Source organism: Gallus gallus, chromosome 5 (assembly GCF_016699485.2).
Source record: "Gallus gallus isolate bGalGal1 chromosome 5, bGalGal1.mat.broiler.GRCg7b, whole genome shotgun sequence".
In the NCBI taxonomy this organism is placed as follows: domain Eukaryota; kingdom Metazoa; phylum Chordata; class Aves; order Galliformes; family Phasianidae; genus Gallus; species Gallus gallus.
In genome coordinates this window covers 56,621,962-56,642,963 of record NC_052536.1, presented here as the reverse complement: position 1 = coordinate 56,642,963, position 21,002 = coordinate 56,621,962, and the positions used below count along the sequence as shown (strand labels likewise).

At 57.9% G+C, this 21,002-nt stretch overlaps 4 protein-coding genes across 5 annotated transcripts in view; 1 reads left to right on the top strand and 3 right to left on the bottom strand.

Annotated features, from left to right (window-relative positions):
- MDGA2 (MAM domain containing glycosylphosphatidylinositol anchor 2) overlaps nt 1–21,002 on the top strand; it is a 362,730-nt gene that overhangs the window by 211,778 nt on the left and 129,950 nt on the right. The gene's annotated exons all lie outside the window — the stretch shown is intronic.
- LOC124418381 (inositol 1,4,5-trisphosphate receptor-interacting protein-like 1) lies at nt 837–5,118 on the bottom strand. The gene is made up of 2 exons (XM_046942094.1): nt 3,694–5,118; nt 837–3,462 (listed from the first exon to the last, which is right to left on the bottom strand). The coding sequence occupies exon 2, from the start codon at nt 3,457–3,459 to the stop codon at nt 1,840–1,842; it is 1,620 nt and encodes a 539-aa protein (XP_046798050.1). The 5' UTR covers nt 3,460–3,462; nt 3,694–5,118; the 3' UTR covers nt 837–1,839.
- Nucleotides 11,184–15,541, bottom strand: LOC124417986 (inositol 1,4,5-trisphosphate receptor-interacting protein-like 1). The gene is made up of 2 exons (XM_046942095.1): nt 14,117–15,541; nt 11,184–13,885 (listed from the first exon to the last, which is right to left on the bottom strand). Exon 2 carries the CDS (start codon nt 13,880–13,882, stop codon nt 12,263–12,265), a length of 1,620 nt encoding a protein of 539 aa, XP_046798051.1. The 5' UTR covers nt 13,883–13,885; nt 14,117–15,541; the 3' UTR covers nt 11,184–12,262.
- On the bottom strand, nt 16,520–20,750 carry LOC124417987 (inositol 1,4,5-trisphosphate receptor-interacting protein-like 1). The gene is made up of 2 exons (XM_046942097.1): nt 19,326–20,750; nt 16,520–19,094 (listed from the first exon to the last, which is right to left on the bottom strand). Exon 2 carries the CDS (start codon nt 19,089–19,091, stop codon nt 17,472–17,474), a length of 1,620 nt encoding a protein of 539 aa, XP_046798053.1. The 5' UTR covers nt 19,092–19,094; nt 19,326–20,750; the 3' UTR covers nt 16,520–17,471.

Sequence of the window (21,002 nt, the reverse complement as noted above, 5' to 3'; positions counted from 1 at the left end):
TCCCTGACAGGAGCTGGGCGTGGGGGGGGAGGTTGGCTCCTGGCTAACAGCGATGGGATGAGAGGGAATGTCCCTGAGGAGGGCCAGGGGAAGTTCGGGTTGGATGTTAGGAAAGATCTCTTCTCACAAAGAGCAGTTAGCACAGGCCCAGCTGCCCAGGAATGCTGGGGTCACCGTCCCTGGGGGTGTTCCAGAGCCGTGGAGATGTGGCACTGAGGGACGTGGGCAGTGGGCACGGTGGGGTGGGCTTGGGCTTGGGGATCTCAGTTCTCTTTGCAGCCTGAGTGATCGTAGGATCCTAAGCTTTCTGGCTACCCCGTCTCCCCGCACTGGCAGCCGGACGTCTCCCTGACGGGCCGAGCCCCGGCCAACGCGGCCAAGTCAGAAGGCGGGACGGAGAGGAGGCGCCGGGCAGCCCGAGCGGGCAGCGCGGGGCCGCTGAGGAGAGGCGGCGCTGAGGCAGAGTGGGCGGGGCCAGGAGGGCGGCCGGACTCACCGTCGTGACGTCAGCGTAACCGCCAGGGCAGGGAAGGCGTGGAGGGGTTGGGGTCTCAAGAGCGGGAAGGAGGGAAGCCGGCGTGCAAGGTTTTTTTGTGAGGAATTCTGTGATTTTCCTCGGAACTCGTACGCCTAGCCCAGCTGACAGAGGTTCTGGTAAAATAGGATGGCATTCCGCCTTCCTCAAAGGACACACGAGGCGGTTTGAACGTCAGAGAGCATCTTCTGAAAGGGAGGGTGACGGCGCACTCCATCTCACTGCCCCAGAGGACGGTGGACTCTCCCGTCATGGCAGTGTTCTGAAGCCGTCTCGCCACGGCACTGTGCAAACTGACACTGCAGTCCCTCCTTGCACAGGTCACACTCGAGCAGCGCTGAGCTGAGCAAGGCATTTCTTGGCATTTGTGCAGAGGCCGAAGCTCCCGGAACAAAGGGATGCTCTCTGAGAGGCCGGGCGGTCCCTGCCCAGCTGCTGACAGGAGGCTGTGTTGGAAGCGTCTGTGCAGAGGCCTCTCCGGCTGCACGGGGTCCGGCTCCTCACGGTGTGGTAGCAGGGAACGGCTGCCGCGTGCGCTGCTCCCGGCAGGCAGGCAGAGCTCTGTGCGTGAAGGCTGTGTTGCTCCAATTTGTAGGAGGGAGAGGAGGTTCCCTTCATGGATGTACACCCGACGGCGAGATTAAGACACAACAGGTGAAATGTTAGCCCGACCACTTTATTACAAATCCTAGTTGTTTAGGGAGATGGGCAAGGGAAGTCGGGCGATAGAAGAGAGATTGGAAATAAAAGCAAAGAGTCTCTGTAGAAAGCAAGAGAGAATGAGTCACCACCGGGTTTCCAGCATAGCTCGTAGTTCAGATGCTGAGCTTCAGTAGAGATGGGTCGTCGGAGGTTGTTGTTGGCTTGACGACGACAAGGATGACTTTTTCCAAGGACAGGACAGCCTTATTAATGTAAGTCCAGAGTGGCCGAGTTGGCTGTCTTTGGAGTGACAGCTTCTTCCTTTTGGGACCATAGCAGGAACTCCTTTTGTTCCCATCTTCTGGGCCTTGCCAGCAGATAAGAGGGAGCAGGGAGGTGCCCACTTGCGTCTTGCCTTCACTGGATACAATGGTACTATTCCCAAATCTCCTGTACCAAGCTGGAGTCGTTTGGTCTCAGCCCAGATCTTTAGCCGGCAAACTCTCTCCAAAGAAATCCTTTTGGATGTAAACTGCCCACAACCTGATGCTGACTGCCACACGGCAACACCCACCTCTGGCCTCCTAGATAGCTCAGAGTCTTATTGCTCACAGCATGTGAGCTTTGAGCCCAAGAAAGGAGGGTTCTGACAAAGGCCTCTTTCAGCGTCCAAACAGCAGCAGTCTGAAGAGGCGATCTTTCAGCTCCTTGAAGTCACGCAGCGCCCGGGAGTGGGCGTCCGGGTCCTGCTCCAGGTGCTGAAAGAGGTTGAGCGGGCTGGCTGTTTGGAAGGCCTGTGGCAGGACAACCTCGTCAGGCATGGTCGCGTTGCCAAGGAGGAAGTGGTTCAGGAGTTTGTCGTTCAGGCAGTATTGCAGGTACTGCAGGAGATTCTCCAGCCGGCTCAGGAAATGCCTCCTGCGCCAGTCCTCCAAAGGGATGATGGCTAGGAGGTGGAGGAGAAGAGTCTTGATGGTGTAGCTGGAAAAGCCCATGCCCACCAGGATGTGAGCAAAGAGCCTCAGGCAGACGAGGTGGCAGCTGTTGGGTCCAGCGGTCCTGGCCACGTACTCGAAGTACTTCCTTTCCGCCACAGCGCAGCTCTGCGGCCATGTTGTGCTGGGCGTAAAGACGGCCTCTGCGTTCTGGCTGCTCAGGAAGATGTCCAGGTTGCCTTGCTGCACCCCGAACAGCAGCTCAACGTGGACTTTTTCCCCGCTGGAGGTGTCTGTCACCTGGAGCTTGCAGGAGCGGCTGGAGGGCAGCACCTTTAGGCCGTAACGGTGTGCCCGGTGGGTGAGCCTCCAGATTCTTGGTACCTGCTTGTTGAACCAGGCGGCAGTTTTCTGCACATCCAGGTAGGAGCCGGTGCAGAGCGTCTGTAGGAGGCTGGGCTGCTGATTTTGGCTCAGCTCCTCCTGAGAGTGGTGGAGGAAGCACAGCACGTCCCCCAGCTGCTGCTCCCTTGTGCACATGCACACCAGCTCCACACGGATGCGGGAGTTCCTTGCCAGCATGTCCCCTTCCTCACCCAGCTCCGGGTGGAAGACGTGCCCATGGGGGGCCTTAATGGGCACGAGCAGGTGGTACACAATGTCCTCCTCACAGGGACTCCAGCCTTCAAAGGCACTGCCCACCCCAATGGCAGGCTGCAGCACCGGGTAGAAGCTGTTTGGACAGACAAATGTGAAGGTCTGCAGGAGGTCTCTCATCAGCTCCTCCACCAGCACGCACTTGGTGGCCCTTCCTTGCATCTTTTCCCAGGCACGCCGTGCAATGTATCTGGTCAGTGCTGAATGATAGAAGTATTCATCCTCCTCGTCCTCCCGTTCTACCTCTTCCACCTGTTCCTCCTGCTGCACCTGTTCCCCCTGATCCTCCCGTTCCTCCTGTTCCACATGTTCCACCTGATCCACCCGTTCCAGCTCTTCCACCCGTTCCAGCTGTTCCTCCTGTTCCACTTGCTCCTGCTGTTCCTCAGGTTCCACCTCTTCCACCTGTTCCTCCCGTTCTTGCTGTTCCTGCTGTCCCCCTTCCTCATGCTGCTTCCTTTTTAGGGACCGCCACATATTCCAAAAGAGGAAGACAAACAGTCCCGTACACAACCAGATCTTCCAGTAATGCAGCAGAGTAAAGAGCAGAGCCGGCATGTCCACCCAGCTCTGCTCCCCGTTCCTCTGCTCTTTCTCGTGCTGCTGCACGCGCTCGAGCATGACCGCATGGTCACTGCCACTGACAATTAGCGCCCTCACCAACAAGGCGAGAACCAACACCAAAGCCATGATCTGCAAGAGATGGGAGAGAGGGGCTCAGTGGGGCTGGGAGGGAGCGGGGCCAGGAGCCTCATGGCCCTGTGCTCAGGGAGGAGCAGTGGGTAGAAGGAGATGGGTGGCAGCAGGGACTGAGGCCAGCGCTGGCAGGGACAGTTCCAAGCACTGCCCGTGGCACTCCCACAGGGGCCGGTGTTTGCACCGTGTCCCTCGTCCAGCCCGACCTTCCCATGCTGCTGCACTTACCTATGGCCCAGGCCAAAGTGAAGCAGCACTGCCTGCTGACGGCCCTAAAACCATCCCCTGCATTGTGACATCCTTGCTGATGTCACAGTGGGCAGCCTGACCTCACCCTTCAGCCCTTCGCTCTCAGCTGCGCAAGGTGGCCACAGCCACGGTACTGCCACAGTTTGGAGGCATATCTCTCTGGGCAGAGCTCCTGGGGATGCTCTTTACAAAGCATGTGAGAGCTCCCTGGGTAGTTGTGAGTGAGGATTGGCCTCTGCTCCCATGTTACTGTCATAGAACCATCAAATCATAGAATGTTCCAGATCCTTGGAAAGGAGCCCAAGGATCTGTAAGTTCCAGCCCCCCTGCCACCAGCAGGGCCACCAACCTGCAGGTCTGGCACTAGACCAAGTTGCCCAGGGTCCCATCCAGCCTAGTCTTGAACACCTCCAGGGGTGGGGCATCCACAACCAGAAGCTGTCTGGTAGGTGCTCACAGGGTTAGCAGGCATGGTGGGAATGGGCTGATGGTTGGTCTTAGATGTCTTCTCCAACCAGAAGGGCTCTATGAGTCTATGTTTCTAAGAACAGCAACAACGTGTCTGTTTCCCATTCCACCCAGGCTGCCATGGTCTGCACTGGTACATAGCAGTCCTGTAACTCTCTGTGTGCAAGCTTCCTCTCGCTGACCTCTTGGCTTCCCTGGGCCACACTGAGTGAAGACGGATTGTCTTGGGCCGCATACACATAGGTCGCTCCAAAAGTAATGCCTCCCGTTTATTTCCATGGAAACTGCAACAGCTACAATGAGCAAAATAGCTATGTTTGATAGAATAAATTCTCTGCTACAAAACACTGTTCTTAAATGCAGTCACTACCACTAACTCCTGTTCCTCCTCTTCCACCTGTTCCTCCTGTTCCTCCTGTTCCTCTTGCTCCCCTTCCTCATGCTTGCCCACTGCTGCCGCCTCCTCGCTGCTGGAGCTGTCCTCCTCACTGCTGCTATCATCATGCTGGTTCCTTTTTAGGGACCGCCGCATGGTCCAGAACAGCAGGAAAAACAGTCCCGTGTGGAACCAGATCTTCCAGTAATCCAGTAGAATACAGCATCAGGTCACGTGCTTTGGTCACACCAATCCCATGCAGTGCCGCAGGCTTGGGGCAGAGTGGCTGGGAGCTGCGTTGAGGAAAAAGCTCTAGGGGTGGTGGGCAACAGCTGCCGCACACAAGGCAGCAGTGTGCTCAGGTGGCCAGGAAGGTCAGCGGCATTCCTGGCTTGTGCCAGCAGCAGTGCGGTCAGCAGGAGGGGGGGATCGTCCCTCCGCACTCTGCACTGTGAGGCCGCAGCTCGAGCGCTGTGTTCAGTGCTGGGCCCCTCACTCCCAGACAGACATGGAGGCCCTGCAGCGCGTGCAGAGAGGGGAACGGAGCTGTGAGGGCTCTGGAGCACACGCGTGATGGGGAGCGGCTGAGGGAGCTGGGGGGGGTCAGTGTGGAGAAGAGGAGGCTCAGGGGAGCCCTCATGGCTCTCTGCAGCTCCCTGACAGGAGCTGGGCGTGGGGGGGGAGGTTGGCTCCTGGCTAACAGCGATGGGATGAGAGGGAATGTCCCTGAGGACGGCCAGGGGAAGTTCAGGTTGGATGTTAGGAAAGATCTCTTCTCACAAAGAGCAGTTAGCACAGGCCCAGCTGCCCAGGAATGCTGGGGTCACCGTCCCTGGGGGTGTTCCAGAGCCGTGGAGATGTGGCACTGAGGGACGTGGGCAGTGGGCACGGTGGGGTGGGCTTGGGCTTGGGGATCTCAGTTCTCTTTGCAGCCTGAGTGATCGTAGGATCCTAAGCTTTCTGGCTACCCCGTCTCCCCGCACTGGCAGCCGGACGTCTCCCTGACGGGCCGAGCCCCGGCCAACGCGGCCAAGTCAGAAGGCGGGACGGAGAGGAGGCGCCGGGCAGCCCGAGCGGGCAGCGCGGGGCCGCTGAGGAGAGGCGGCGCTGAGGCAGAGTGGGCGGGGCCAGGAGGGCGGCCGGACTCACCGTCGTGACGTCAGCGTAACCGCCAGGGCAGGGAAGGCGTGGAGGGGTTGGGGTCTCAAGAGCGGGAAGGAGGGAAGCCGGCGTGCAAGGTTTTTTTGTGAGGAATTCTGTGATTTTCCTCGGAACTCGTACGCCTAGCCCAGCTGACAGAGGTTCTGGTAAAATAGGATGGCATTCCGCCTTCCTCAAAGGACACACGAGGCGGTTTGAACGTCAGAGAGCATCTTCTGAAAGGGAGGGTGACGGCGCACTCCATCTCACTGCCCCAGAGGACGGTGGACTCTCCCGTCATGGCAGTGTTCTGAAGCCGTCTCGCCACGGCACTGTGCAACTGACACTGCAGTCCCTCCTTGCACAGGTCACACTCGAGCAGCGCTGAGCCTGAGCAAGGCATTTCTTGGCATTTGTGCAGAGGCCGAAGCTCCCGGAACAAAGGGATGCTCTCTGAGAGGCCGGGCGGTCCCTGCCCAGCTGCTGACAGGAGGCTGTGTTGGAAGCGTCTGTGCAGAGGCCTCTCCGGCTGCACGGGGTCCGGCTCCTCACGGTGTGGTAGCAGGGAACGGCTGCCGCGTGCGCTGCTCCCGGCAGGCAGGCAGAGCTCTGTGCGTGAAGGCTGTGTTGCTCCAATTTGTAGGAGGGAGAGGAGGTTCCCTTCATGGATGTACACCCGACGGCGAGATTAAGACACAACAGGTGAAATGTTAGCCCGACCACTTTATTACAAATCCTAGTTGTTTAGGGAGATGGGCAAGGGAAGTCGGGCGATAGAAGAGAGATTGGAAATAAAAGCAAAGAGTCTCTGTAGAAAGCAAGAGAGAATGAGTCACCACCGGGTTTCCAGCATAGCTCGTAGTTCAGATGCTGAGCTTCAGTAGAGATGGGTCGTCGGAGGTTGTTGTTGGCTTGACGACGACAAGGATGACTTTTTCCAAGGACAGGACAGCCTTATTAATGTAAGTCCAGAGTGGCCGAGTTGGCTGTCTTTGGAGTGACAGCTTCTTCCTTTTGGGACCATAGCAGGAACTCCTTTTGTTCCCATCTTCTGGGCCTTGCCAGCAGATAAGAGGGAGCAGGGAGGTGCCCACTTGCGTCTTGCCTTCACTGGATACAATGGTACTATTCCCAAATCTCCTGTACCAAGCTGGAGTCGTTTGGTCTCAGCCCAGATCTTTAGCCGGCAAACTCTCTCCAAAGAAATCCTTTTGGATGTAAACTGCCCACAACCTGATGCTGACTGCCACACGGCAACACCCACCTCTGGCCTCCTAGATAGCTCAGAGTCTTATTGCTCACAGCATGTGAGCTTTGAGCCCAAGAAAGGAGGGTTCTGACAAAGGCCTCTTTCAGCGTCCAAACAGCAGCAGTCTGAAGAGGCGATCTTTCAGCTCCTTGAAGTCACGCAGCGCCCGGGAGTGGGCGTCCGGGTCCTGCTCCAGGTGCTGAAAGAGGTTGAGCGGGCTGGCTGTTTGGAAGGCCTGTGGCAGGACAACCTCGTCAGGCATGGTCGCGTTGCCAAGGAGGAAGTGGTTCAGGAGTTTGTCGTTCAGGCAGTATTGCAGGTACTGCAGGAGATTCTCCAGCCGGCTCAGGAAATGCCTCCTGCGCCAGTCCTCCAAAGGGATGATGGCTAGGAGGTGGAGGAGAAGAGTCTTGATGGTGTAGCTGGAAAAGCCCATGCCCACCAGGATGTGAGCAAAGAGCCTCAGGCAGACGAGGTGGCAGCTGTTGGGTCCAGCGGTCCTGGCCACGTACTCGAAGTACTTCCTTTCCGCCACAGCGCAGCTCTGCGGCCATGTTGTGCTGGGCGTAAAGACGGCCTCTGCGTTCTGGCTGCTCAGGAAGATGTCCAGGTTGCCTTGCTGCACCCCGAACAGCAGCTCAACGTGGACTTTTTCCCCGCTGGAGGTGTCTGTCACCTGGAGCTTGCAGGAGCGGCTGGAGGGCAGCACCTTTAGGCCGTAACGGTGTGCCCGGTGGGTGAGCCTCCAGATTCTTGGTACCTGCTTGTTGAACCAGGCGGCAGTTTTCTGCACATCCAGGTAGGAGCCGGTGCAGAGCGTCTGTAGGAGGCTGGGCTGCTGATTTTGGCTCAGCTCCTCCTCGAGAGTGGTGGAGGAAGCACAGCACGTCCCCCAGCTGCTGCTCCCTTGTGCACATGCACACCAGCTCCACACGGATGCGGGAGTTCCTTGCCAGCATGTCCCCTTCCTCACCCAGCTCCGGGTGGAAGACGTGCCCATGGGGGGCCTTAATGGGCACGAGCAGGTGGTACACAATGTCCTCCTCACAGGGACTCCAGCCTTCAAAGGCACTGCCCACCCCAATGGCAGGCTGCAGCACCGGGTAGAAGCTGTTTGGACAGACAAATGTGAAGGTCTGCAGGAGGTCTCTCATCAGCTCCTCCACCAGCACGCACTTGGTGGCCCTTCCTTGCATCTTTTCCCAGGCACGCCGTGCAATGTATCTGGTCAGTGCTGAATGATAGAAGTATTCATCCTCCTCGTCCTCCCGTTCTACCTCTTCCACCTGTTCCTCCTGCTGCACCTGTTCCCCCTGATCCTCCCGTTCCTCCTGTTCCACATGTTCCACCTGATCCACCCGTTCCAGCTCTTCCACCCGTTCCAGCTGTTCCTCCTGTTCCACTTGCTCCTGCTGTTCCTCAGGTTCCACCTCTTCCACCTGTTCCTCCCGTTCTTGCTGTTCCTGCTGTCCCCCTTCCTCATGCTGCTTCCTTTTTAGGGACCGCCACATATTCCAAAAGAGGAAGACAAACAGTCCCGTACACAACCAGATCTTCCAGTAATGCAGCAGAGTAAAGAGCAGAGCCGGCATGTCCACCCAGCTCTGCTCCCCGTTCCTCTGCTCTTTCTCGTGCTGCTGCACGCGCTCGAGCATGACCGCATGGTCACTGCCACTGACAATTAGCGCCCTCACCAACAAGGCGAGAACCAACACCAAAGCCATGATCTGCAAGAGATGGGAGAGAGGGGCTCAGTGGGGCTGGGAGGGAGCGGGGCCAGGAGCCTCATGGCCCTGTGCTCAGGGAGGAGCAGTGGGTAGAAGGAGATGGGTGGCAGCAGGGACTGAGGCCAGCGCTGGCAGGGACAGTTCCAAGCACTGCCCGTGGCACTCCCACAGGGGCCGGTGTTTGCACCGTGTCCCTCGTCCAGCCCGACCTTCCCATGCTGCTGCACTTACCTATGGCCCAGGCCAAAGTGAAGCAGCACTGCCTGCTGACGGCCCTAAAACCATCCCCTGCATTGTGACATCCTTGCTGATGTCACAGTGGGCAGCCTGACCTCACCCTTCAGCCCTTCGCTCTCAGCTGCGCAAGGTGGCCACAGCCACGGTACTGCCACAGTTTGGAGGCATATCTCTCTGGGCAGAGCTCCTGGGGATGCTCTTTACAAAGCATGTGAGAGCTCCCTGGGTAGTTGTGAGTGAGGATTGGCCTCTGCTCCCATGTTACTGTCATAGAACCATCAAATCATAGAATGTTCCAGATCCTTGGAAAGGAGCCCAAGGATCTGTAAGTTCCAGCCCCCCTGCCACCAGCAGGGCCACCAACCTGCAGGTCTGGCACTAGACCAAGTTGCCCAGGGTCCCATCCAGCCTAGTCTTGAACACCTCCAGGGGTGGGGCATCCACAACCAGAAGCTGTCTGGTAGGTGCTCACAGGGTTAGCAGGCATGGTGGGAATGGGCTGATGGTTGGTCTTAGATGTCTTCTCCAACCAGAAGGGCTCTATGAGTCTATGTTTCTAAGAACAGCAACAACGTGTCTGTTTCCCATTCCACCCAGGCTGCCATGGTCTGCACTGGTACATAGCAGTCCTGTAACTCTCTGTGTGCAAGCTTCCTCTCGCTGACCTCTTGGCTTCCCTGGGCCACACTGAGTGAAGACGGATTGTCTTGGGCCGCATACACATAGGTCGCTCCAAAAGTAATGCCTCCCGTTTATTTCCATGGAAACTGCAACAGCTACAATGAGCAAAATAGCTATGTTTGATAGAATAAATTCTCTGCTACAAAACACTGTTCTTAAATGCAGTCACTACCACTAACTCCTGTTCCTCCTCTTCCACCTGTTCCTCCTGTTCCTCCTGTTCCTCTTGCTCCCCTTCCTCATGCTTGCCCACTGCTGCCGCCTCCTCGCTGCTGGAGCTGTCCTCCTCACTGCTGCTATCATCATGCTGGTTCCTTTTTAGGGACCGCCGCATGGTCCAGAACAGCAGGAAAAACAGTCCCGTGTGGAACCAGATCTTCCAGTAATCCAGTAGAATACAGCATCAGGTCACGTGCTTTGGTCACACCAATCCCATGCAGTGCCGCAGGCTTGGGGCAGAGTGGCTGGGAGCCGCGTTGAGGAAAAAGCTCTAGGGGTGGTGGGCAACAGCTGCCGCACACAAGGCAGCAGTGTGCTCAGGTGGCCAGGAAGGTCAGCGGCATTCCTGGCTTGTGCCAGCAGCAGTGCGGTCAGCAGGAGGGGGGGATCGTCCCTCCGCACTCTGCACTGTGAGGCCGCAGCTCGAGCGCTGTGTTCAGTGCTGGGCCCCTCACTCCCAGACAGACATGGAGGCCCTGCAGCGCGTGCAGAGAGGGGAACGGAGCTGTGAGGGCTCTGGAGCACACGCGTGATGGGGAGCGGCTGGGGGAGCTGGGGGGGGTCAGTGTGGAGAAGAGGAGGCTCAGGGGAGCCCTCATGGCTCTCTGCAGCTCCCTGACAGGAGCTGGGCGTGGGGGGGGAGGTTGGCTCCTGGCTAACAGCGATGGGATGAGAGGGAATGTCCCTGAGGAGGGCCAGGGGAAGTTCAGGTTGGATGTTAGGAAAGATCTCTTCTCACAAAGAGCAGTTAGCACAGGCCCAGCTGCCCAGGAATGCTGGGGTCACCGTCCCTGGGGGTGTTCCAGAGCCGTGGAGATGTGGCACTGAGGGACGTGGGCAGTGGGCACGGTGGGGTGGGCTTGGGCTTGGGGATCTCAGTTCTCTTTGCAGCCTGAGTGATCGTAGGATCCTAAGCTTTCTGGCTACCCCGTCTCCCCGCACTGGCAGCCGGACGTCTCCCTGACGGGCCGAGCCCCGGCCAACGCGGCCAAGTCAGAAGGCGGGACGGAGAGGAGGCGCCGGGCAGCCCGAGCGGGCAGCGCGGGGCCGCTGAGGAGAGGCGGCGCTGAGGCAGAGTGGGCGGGGCCAGGAGGGCGGCCGGACTCACCGTCGTGACGTCAGCGTAACCGCCAGGGCAGGGAAGGCGTGGAGGGGTTGGGGTCTCAAGAGCGGGAAGGAGGGAAGCCGGCGTGCAAGGTTTTTTTGTGAGGAATTCTGTGATTTTCCTCGGAACTCGTACGCCTAGCCCAGCTGACAGAGGTTCTGGTAAAATAGGATGGCATTCCGCCTTCCTCAAAGGACACACGAGGCAGGTTTGAACGTCAGAGAGCATCTTCTGAAAGGGAGGGTGACGGCGCACTCCATCTCACTGCCCCAGAGGACGGTGGACTCTCCCGTCATGGCAGTGTTCTGAAGCCGTCTCGCCACGGCACTGTGCAACTGACACTGCAGTCCCTCCTTGCACAGGTCACACTCGAGCAGCGCTGAGCTGAGCAAGGCATTTCTTGGCATTTGTGCAGAGGCCGAAGCTCCCGGAACAAAGGGATGCTCTCTGAGAGGCCGGGCGGTCCCTGCCCAGCTGCTGACAGGAGGCTGTGTTGGAAGCGTCTGTGCAGAGGCCTCTCCGGCTGCACGGGGTCCGGCTCCTCACGGTGTGGTAGCAGGGAACGGCTGCCGCGTGCGCTGCTCCCGGCAGGCAGGCAGAGCTCTGTGCGTGAAGGCTGTGTTTCTCCAATTTGTAGGAGGGAGAGGAGGTTCCCTTCATGGATGTACACCCGACGGCGAGATTAAGACACAACAGGTGAAATGTTAGCCCGACCACTTTATTACAAATCCTAGTTGTTTAGGGAGATGGGCAAGGGAAGTCGGGCGATAGAAGAGAGATTGGAAATAAAAGCAAAGAGTCTCTGTAGAAAGCAAGAGAGAATGAGTCACCACCGGGTTTCCAGCATAGCTCGTAGTTCAGATGCTGAGCTTCAGTAGAGATGGGTCGTCGGAGGTTGTTGTTGGCTTGACGACGACAAGGATGACTTTTTCCAAGGACAGGACAGCCTTATTAATGTAAGTCCAGAGTGGCCGAGTTGGCTGTCTTTGGAGTGACAGCTTCTTCCTTTTGGGACCATAGCAGGAACTCCTTTTGTTCCCATCTTCTGGGCCTTGCCAGCAGATAAGAGGGAGCAGGGAGGTGCCCACTTGCGTCTTGCCTTCACTGGATACAATGGTACTATTCCCAAATCTCCTGTACCAAGCTGGAGTCGTTTGGTCTCAGCCCAGATCTTTAGCCGGCAAACTCTCTCCAAAGAAATCCTTTTGGATGTAAACTGCCCACAACCTGATGCTGACTGCCACACGGCAACACCCACCTCTGGCCTCCTAGATAGCTCAGAGTCTTATTGCTCACAGCATGTGAGCTTTGAGCCCAAGAAAGGAGGGTTCTGACAAAGGCCTCTTTCAGCGTCCAAACAGCAGCAGTCTGAAGAGGCGATCTTTCAGCTCCTTGAAGTCACGCAGCGCCCGGGAGTGGGCGTCCGGGTCCTGCTCCAGGTGCTGAAAGAGGTTGAGCGGGCTGGCTGTTTGGAAGGCCTGTGGCAGGACAACCTCGTCAGGCATGGTCGCGTTGCCAAGGAGGAAGTGGTTCAGGAGTTTGTCGTTCAGGCAGTATTGCAGGTACTGCAGGAGATTCTCCAGCCGGCTCAGGAAATGCCTCCTGCGCCAGTCCTCCAAAGGGATGATGGCTAGGAGGTGGAGGAGAAGAGTCTTGATGGTGTAGCTGGAAAAGCCCATGCCCACCAGGATGTGAGCAAAGAGCCTCAGGCAGACGAGGTGGCAGCTGTTGGGTCCAGCGGTCCTGGCCACGTACTCGAAGTACTTCCTTTCCGCCACAGCGCAGCTCTGCGGCCATGTTGTGCTGGGCGTAAAGACGGCCTCTGCGTTCTGGCTGCTCAGGAAGATGTCCAGGTTGCCTTGCTGCACCCCGAACAGCAGCTCAACGTGGACTTTTTCCCCGCTGGAGGTGTCTGTCACCTGGAGCTTGCAGGAGCGGCTGGAGGGCAGCACCTTTAGGCCGTAACGGTGTGCCCGGTGGGTGAGCCTCCAGATTCTTGGTACCTGCTTGTTGAACCAGGCGGCAGTTTTCTGCACATCCAGGTAGGAGCCGGTGCAGAGCGTCTGTAGGAGGCTGGGCTGCTGATTTTGGCTCAGCTCCTCCTGAGAGTGGTGGAGGAAGCACAGCACGTCCCCCAGCTGCTGCTCCCTTGTGCACATGCACACCAGCTCCACACGGATGCGGGAGTTCCTTGCCAGCATGTCCCCTTCCTCACCCAGCTCCGGGTGGAAGACGTGCCCATGGGGGGCCTTAATGGGCACGAGCAGGTGGTACACAATGTCCTCCTCACAGGGACTCCAGCCTTCAAAGGCACTGCCCACCCCAATGGCAGGCTGCAGCACCGGGTAGAAGCTGTTTGGACAGACAAATGTGAAGGTCTGCAGGAGGTCTCTCATCAGCTCCTCCACCAGCACGCACTTGGTGGCCCTTCCTTGCATCTTTTCCCAGGCACGCCGTGCAATGTATCTGGTCAGTGCTGAATGATAGAAGTATTCATCCTCCTCGTCCTCCCGTTCTACCTCTTCCACCTGTTCCTCCTGCTGCACCTGTTCCCCCTGATCCTCCCGTTCCTCCTGTTCCACATGTTCCACCTGATCCACCCGTTCCAGCTCTTCCACCCGTTCCAGCTGTTCCTCCTGTTCCACTTGCTCCTGCTGTTCCTCAGGTTCCACCTCTTCCACCTGTTCCTCCCGTTCTTGCTGTTCCTGCTGTCCCCCTTCCTCATGCTGCTTCCTTTTTAGGGACCGCCACATATTCCAAAAGAGGAAGACAAACAGTCCCGTACACAACCAGATCTTCCAGTAATGCAGCAGAGTAAAGAGCAGAGCCGGCATGTCCACCCAGCTCTGCTCCCCGTTCCTCTGCTCTTTCTCGTGCTGCTGCACGCGCTCGAGCATGACCGCATGGTCACTGCCACTGACAATTAGCGCCCTCACCAACAAGGCGAGAACCAACACCAAAGCCATGATCTGCAAGAGGTGGGAGAGAGGGGCTCAGTGGGGCTGGGAGGGAGCGGGGCCAGGAGCCTCATGGCCCTGTGCTCAGGGAGGAGCAGTGGGTAGAAGGAGATGGGTGGCAGCAGGGACTGAGGCCAGCGCTGGCAGGGACAGTTCCAAGCACTGCCCGTGGCACTCCCACAGGGGCCGGTGTTTGCACCGTGTCCCTCGTCCAGCCCGACCTTCCCATGCTGCTGCACTTACCTATGGCCCAGGCCAAAGTGAAGCAGCACTGCCTGCTGACGGCCCTAAAACCATCCCCTGCATTGTGACATCCTTGCTGATGTCACAGTGGGCAGCCTGACCTCACCCTTCAGCCCTTCGCTCTCAGCTGCGCAAGGTGGCCACAGCCACGGTACTGCCACAGTTTGGAGGCATATCTCTCTGGGCAGAGCTCCTGGGGATGCTCTTTACAAAGCATGTGAGAGCTCCCTGGGTAGTTGTGAGTGAGGATTGGCCTCTGCTCCCATGTTACTGTCATAGAACCATCAAATCATAGAATGTTCCAGATCCTTGGAAAGGAGCCCAAGGATCTGTAAGTTCCAGCCCCCCTGCCACCAGCAGGGCCACCAACCTGCAGGTCTGGCACTAGACCAAGTTGCCCAGGGTCCCATCCAGCCTAGTCTTGAACACCTCCAGGGGTGGGGCATCCACAACCAGAAGCTGTCTGGTAGGTGCTCACAGGGTTAGCAGGCATGGTGGGAATGGGCTGATGGTTGGTCTTAGATGTCTTCTCCAACCAGAAGGGCTCTATGAGTCTATGTTTCTAAGAACAGCAACAACGTGTCTGTTTCCCATTCCACCCAGGCTGCCATGGTCTGCACTGGTACATAGCAGTCCTGTAACTCTCTGTGTGCAAGCTTCCTCTCGCTGACCTCTTGGCTTCCCTGGGCCACACTGAGTGAAGACGGATTGTCTTGGGCCGCATACACATAGGTCGCTCCAAAAGTAATGCCTCCCGTTTATTTCCATGGAAACTGCAACAGCTACAATGAGCAAAATAGCTATGTTTGATAGAATAAATTCTCTGCTACAAAACACTGTTCTTAAATGCAGTCACTACCACTAACTCCTGTTCCTCCTCTTCCACCTGTTCCTCCTGTTCCTCCTGTTCCTCTTGCTCCCCTTCCTCATGCTTGCCCACTGCTGCCGCCTCCTCGCTGCTGGAGCTGTCCTCCTCACTGCTGCTATCATCATGCTGGTTCCTTTTTAGGGACCGCCGCATGGTCCAGAACAGCAGGAAAAACAGTCCCGTGTGGAACCAGATCTTCCAGTAATCCAGTAGAATACAGCATCAGGTCACGTGCTTTGGTCACACCAATCCCATGCAGTGCCGCAGGCTTGGGGCAGAGTGGCTGGGAGCTGCGTTGAGGAAAAAGCTCTAGGGGTGGTGGGCAACAGCTGCCGCACACAAGGCAGCAGTGTGCTCAGGTGGCCAGGAAGGTCAGCGGCATTCCTGGCTTGTGCCAGCAGCAGTGCGGTCAGCAGGAGGGGGGGATCGTCCCTCCGCACTCTGCACTGTGAGGCCGCAGCTCGAGCGCTGTGTTCAGTGCTGGGCCCCTCACTCCCAGACAGACATGGAGGCCCTGCAGCGCGTGCAGAGAGGGGAACGGAGCTGTGAGGGCTCTGGAGCACACGCGTGATGGGGAGCGGCTGGGGGAGCTGGGGGGGGTCAGTGTGGAGAAGAGGAGGCTCAGGGAGCCCTCATGGCTCTCTGCAGCTCCCTGACAGGAGCTGGGCGTGGGGGGGGAGGTTGGCTCCTGGCTAACAGCGATGGGATGAGAGGGAATGTCCCTGAGGAGGGCCAGGGGAAGTTCGGGTTGGATGTTAGGAAAGATCTCTTCTCACAAAGAGCAGTTAGCACAGGCCCAGCTGCCCAGGAATGCTGGGGTCACCGTCCCTGGGGGTGTTCCAGAGCCGTGGAGATGTGGCACTGAGGGACGTGGGCAGTGGGCACGGTGGGGTGGGCTTGGGCTTGGGGATCTCAGTTCTCTTTGCAGCCTGAGTGATCGTAGGATCCTAAGCTTTCTGGCTACCCCGTCTCCCCGCACTGGCAGCCGGACGTCTCCCTGACGGGCCGAGCCCCGGCCAACGCGGCCAAGTCAGAAGGCGGGACGGAGAGGAGGCGCCGGGCAGCCCGAGCGGGCAGCGCGGGGCCGCTGAGGAGAGGCGGCGCTGAGGCAGAGTGGGCGGGGCCAGGAGGGCGGCCGGACTCACCGTCGTGACGTCAGCGTAACCGCCAGGGCAGGGAAGGCGTGGAGGGGTTGGGGTCTCAAGAGCGGGAAGGAGGGAAGCCGGCGTGCAAGGTTTTTTTGTGAGGAATTCTGTGATTTTCCTCGGAACTCGTACGCCTAGCCCAGCTGACAGAGGTTCTGGTAAAATAGGATGGCATTCCGCCTTCCTCAAAGGACACACGAGGCGGTTTGAACGTCAGAGAGCATCTTCTGAAAGGGAGGGTGACGGCGCACTCCATCTCACTGCCCCAGAGGACGGTGGACTCTCCCGTCATGGCAGTGTTCTGAAGCCGTCTCGCCACGGCACTGTGCAACTGACACTGCAGTCCCTCCTTGCACAGGTCACACTCGAGCAGCGCTGACCTGAGCAAGGCATTTCTTGGCATTTGTGCAGAGGCCGAAGCTCCCGGAACAAAGGGATGCTCTCTGAGAGGCCGGGCGGTCCCTGCCCAGCTGCTGACAGGAGGCTGTGTTGGAAGCGTCTGTGCAGAGGCCTCTCCGGCTGCACGGGGTCCGGCTCCTCACGGTGTGGTAGCAGGGAACGGCTGCCGCGTGCGCTGCTCCCGGCAGGCAGGCAGAGCTCTGTGCGTGAAGGCTGTGTTGCTCCAATTTGTAGGAGGGAGAGGAGGTTCCCTTCATGGATGTACACCCGACGGCGAGATTAAGACACAACAGGTGAAATGTTAGCCCGACCACTTTATTACAAATCCTAGTTGTTTAGGGAGATGGGCAAGGGAAGTCGGGCGATAGAAGAGAGATTGGAAATAAAAGCAAAGAGTCTCTGTAGAAAGCAAGAGAGAATGAGTCACCACCGGGTTTCCAGCATAGCTCGTAGTTCAGATGCTGAGCTTCAGTAGAGATGGGTCGTCGGAGGTTGTTGTTGGCTTGACGACGACAAGGATGACTTTTTCCAAGGACAGGACAGCCTTATTAATGTAAGTCCAGAGTGGCCGAGTTGGCTGTCTTTGGAGTGACAGCTTCTTCCTTTTGGGACCATAGCAGGAACTCCTTTTGTTCCCATCTTCTGGGCCTTGCCAGCAGATAAGAGGGAGCAGGGAGGTGCCCACTTGCGTCTTGCCTTCACTGGATACAATGGTACTATTCCCAAATCTCCTGTACCAAGCTGGAGTCGTTTGGTCTCAGCCCAGATCTTTAGCCGGCAAACTCTCTCCAAAGAAATCCTTTTGGATGTAAACTGCCCACAACCTGATGCTGACTGCCACACGGCAACACCCACCTCTGGCCTCCTAGATAGCTCAGAGTCTTATTGCTCACAGCATGTGAGCTTTGAGCCCAAGAAAGGAGGGTTCTGACAAAGGCCTCTTTCAGCGTCCAAACAGCAGCAGTCTGAAGAGGCGATCTTTCAGCTCCTTGAAGTCACGCAGCGCCCGGGAGTGGGCGTCCGGGTCCTGCTCCAGGTGCTGAAAGAGGTTGAGCGGGCTGGCTGTTTGGAAGGCCTGTGGCAGGACAACCTCGTCAGGCATGGTCGCGTTGCCAAGGAGGAAGTGGTTCAGGAGTTTGTCGTTCAGGCAGTATTGCAGGTACTGCAGGAGATTCTCCAGCCGGCTCAGGAAATGCCTCCTGCGCCAGTCCTCCAAAGGGATGATGGCTAGGAGGTGGAGGAGAAGAGTCTTGATGGTGTAGCTGGAAAAGCCCATGCCCACCAGGATGTGAGCAAAGAGCCTCAGGCAGACGAGGTGGCAGCTGTTGGGTCCAGCGGTCCTGGCCACGTACTCGAAGTACTTCCTTTCCGCCACAGCGCAGCTCTGCGGCCATGTTGTGCTGGGCGTAAAGACGGCCTCTGCGTTCTGGCTGCTCAGGAAGATGTCCAGGTTGCCTTGCTGCACCCCGAACAGCAGCTCAACATGGACTTTTTCCCCGCTGGAGGTGTCTGTCACCTGGAGCTTGCAGGAGCGGCTGGAGGGCAGCACCTTTAGGCCGTAACGGTGTGCCCGGTGGGTGAGCCTCCAGATTCTTGGTACCTGCTTGTTGAACCAGGCGGCAGTTTTCTGCACATCCAGGTAGGAGCCGGTGCAGAGCGTCTGTAGGAGGCTGGGCTGCTGATTTTGGCTCAGCTCCTCCTGAGAGTGGTGGAGGAAGCACAGCACGTCCCCCAGCTGCTGCTCCCTTGTGCACATGCACACCAGCTCCACACGGATGCGGGAGTTCCTTGCCAGCATGTCCCCTTCCTCACCCAGCTCCGGGTGGAAGACGTGCCCATGGGGGGCCTTAATGGGCACGAGCAGGTGGTACACAATGTCCTCCTCACAGGGACTCCAGCCTTCAAAGGCACTGCCCACCCCAATGGCAGGCTGCAGCACCGGGTAGAAGCTGTTTGGACAGACAAATGTGAAGGTCTGCAGGAGGTCTCTCATCAGCTCCTCCACCAGCACGCACTTGGTGGCCCTTCCTTGCATCTTTTCCCAGGCACGCCGTGCAATGTATCTGGTCAGTGCTGAATGATAGAAGTATTCATCCTCCTCGTCCTCCCGTTCTACCTCTTCCACCTGTTCCTCCTGCTGCACCTGTTCCCCCTGATCCTCCCGTTCCTCCTGTTCCACATGTTCCACCTGATCCACCCGTTCCAGCTCTTCCACCCGTTCCAGCTGTTCCTCCTGTTCCACTTGCTCCTGCTGTTCCTCAGGTTCCACCTCTTCCACCTGTTCCTCCCGTTCTTGCTGTTCCTGCTGTCCCCCTTCCTCATGCTGCTTCCTTTTTAGGGACCGCCACATATTCCAAAAGAGGAAGACAAACAGTCCCGTACACAACCAGATCTTCCAGTAATGCAGCAGAGTAAAGAGCAGAGCCGGCATGTCCACCCAGCTCTGCTCCCCGTTCCTCTGCTCTTTCTCGTGCTGCTGCACGCGCTCGAGCATGACCGCATGGTCACTGCCACTGACAATTAGCGCCCTCACCAACAAGGCGAGAACCAACACCAAAGCCATGATCTGCAAGAGGTGGGAGAGAGGGGCTCAGTGGGGCTGGGAGGGAGCGGGGCCAGGAGCCTCATGGCCCTGTGCTCAGGGAGGAGCAGTGGGTAGAAGGAGATGGGTGGCAGCAGGGACTGAGGCCAGCGCTGGCAGGGACAGTTCCAAGCACTGCCCGTGGCACTCCCACAGGGGCCGGTGTTTGCACCGTGTCCCTCGTCCAGCCCGACCTTCCCATGCTGCTGCACTTACCTATGGCCCAGGCCAAAGTGAAGCAGCACTGCCTGCTGACGGCCCTAAAACCATCCCCTGCATTGTGACATCCTTGCTGATGTCACAGTGGGCAGCCTGACCTCACCCTTCAGCCCTTCGCTCTCAGCTGCGCAAGGTGGCCACAGCCACGGTACTGCCACAGTTTGGAGGCATATCTCTCTGGGCAGAGCTCCTGGGGATGCTCTTTACAAAGCATGTGAGAGCTCCCTGGGTAGTTGTGAGTGAGGATTGGCCTCTGCTCCCATGTTACTGTCATAGAACCATCAAATCATAGAATGTTCCAGATCCTTGGAAAGGAGCCCAAGGATCTGTAAGTTCCAGCCCCCCTGCCACCAGCAGGGCCACCAACCTGCAGGTCTGGCACTAGACCAAGTTGCCCAGGGTCCCATCCAGCCTAGTCTTGAACACCTCCAGGGGTGGGGCATCCACAACCAGAAGCTGTCTGGTAGGTGCTCACAGGGTTAGCAGGCATGGTGGGAATGGGCTGATGGTTGGTCTTAGATGTCTTCTCCAACCAGAAGGGCTCTATGAGTCTATGTTTCTAAGAACAGCAACAACGTGTCTGTTTCCCATTCCACCCAGGCTGCCATGGTCTGCACTGGTACATAGCAGTCCTGTAACTCTCTGTGTGCAAGCTTCCTCTCGCTGACCTCTTGGCTTCCCTGGGCCACACTGAGTGAAGACGGATTGTCTTGGGCCGCATACACATAGGTCGCTCCAAAAGTAATGCCTCCCGTTTATTTCCATGGAAACTGCAACAGCTACAATGAGCAAAATAGCTATGTTTGATAGAATAAATTCTCTGCTACAAAACACTGTTCTTAAATGCAGTCACTACCACTAACTCCTGTTCCTCCTCTTCCACCTGTTCCTCCTGTTCCTCCTGTTCCTCTTGCTCCCCTTCCTCATGCTTGCCCACTGCTGCCGCCTCCTCGCTGCTGGAGCTGTCCTCCTCACTGCTGCTATCATCATGCTGGTTCCTTTTTAGGGACCGCCGCATGGTCCAGAACAGCAGGAAAAACAGTCCCGTGTGGAACCAGATCTTCCAGTAATCCAGTAGAATACAGCATCAGGTCACGTGCTTTGGTCACACCAATCCCATGCAGTGCCGCAGGCTTGGGGCAGAGTGGCTGGGAGCCGCGTTGAGGAAAAAGCTCTAGGGGTGGTGGGCAACAGCTGCCGCACACAAGGCAGCAGTGTGCTCAGGTGGCCAGGAAGGTCAGCGGCATTCCTGGCTTGTGCCAGCAGCAGTGCGGTCAGCAGGAGGGGGGGATCGTCCCTCCGCACTCTGCACTGTGAGGCCGCAGCTCGAGCGCTGTGTTCAGTGCTGGGCCCCTCACTCCCAGACAGACATGGAGGCCCTGCAGCGCGTGCAGAGAGGGGAACGGAGCTGTGAGGGCTCTGGAGCACACGCGTGATGGGGAGCGGCTGGGGGAGCTGGGGGGGGTCAGTGTGGAGAAGAGGAGGCTCAGGGGAGCCCTCATGGCTCTCTGCAGCTCCCTGACAGGAGCTGGGCGTGGGGGGGGAGGTTGGCTCCTGGCTAACAGCGATGGGATGAGAGGGAATGTCCCTGAGGAGGGCCAGGGGAAGTTCAGGTTGGATGTTAGGAAAGATCTCTTCTCACAAAGAGCAGTTAGCACAGGCCCAGCTGCCCAG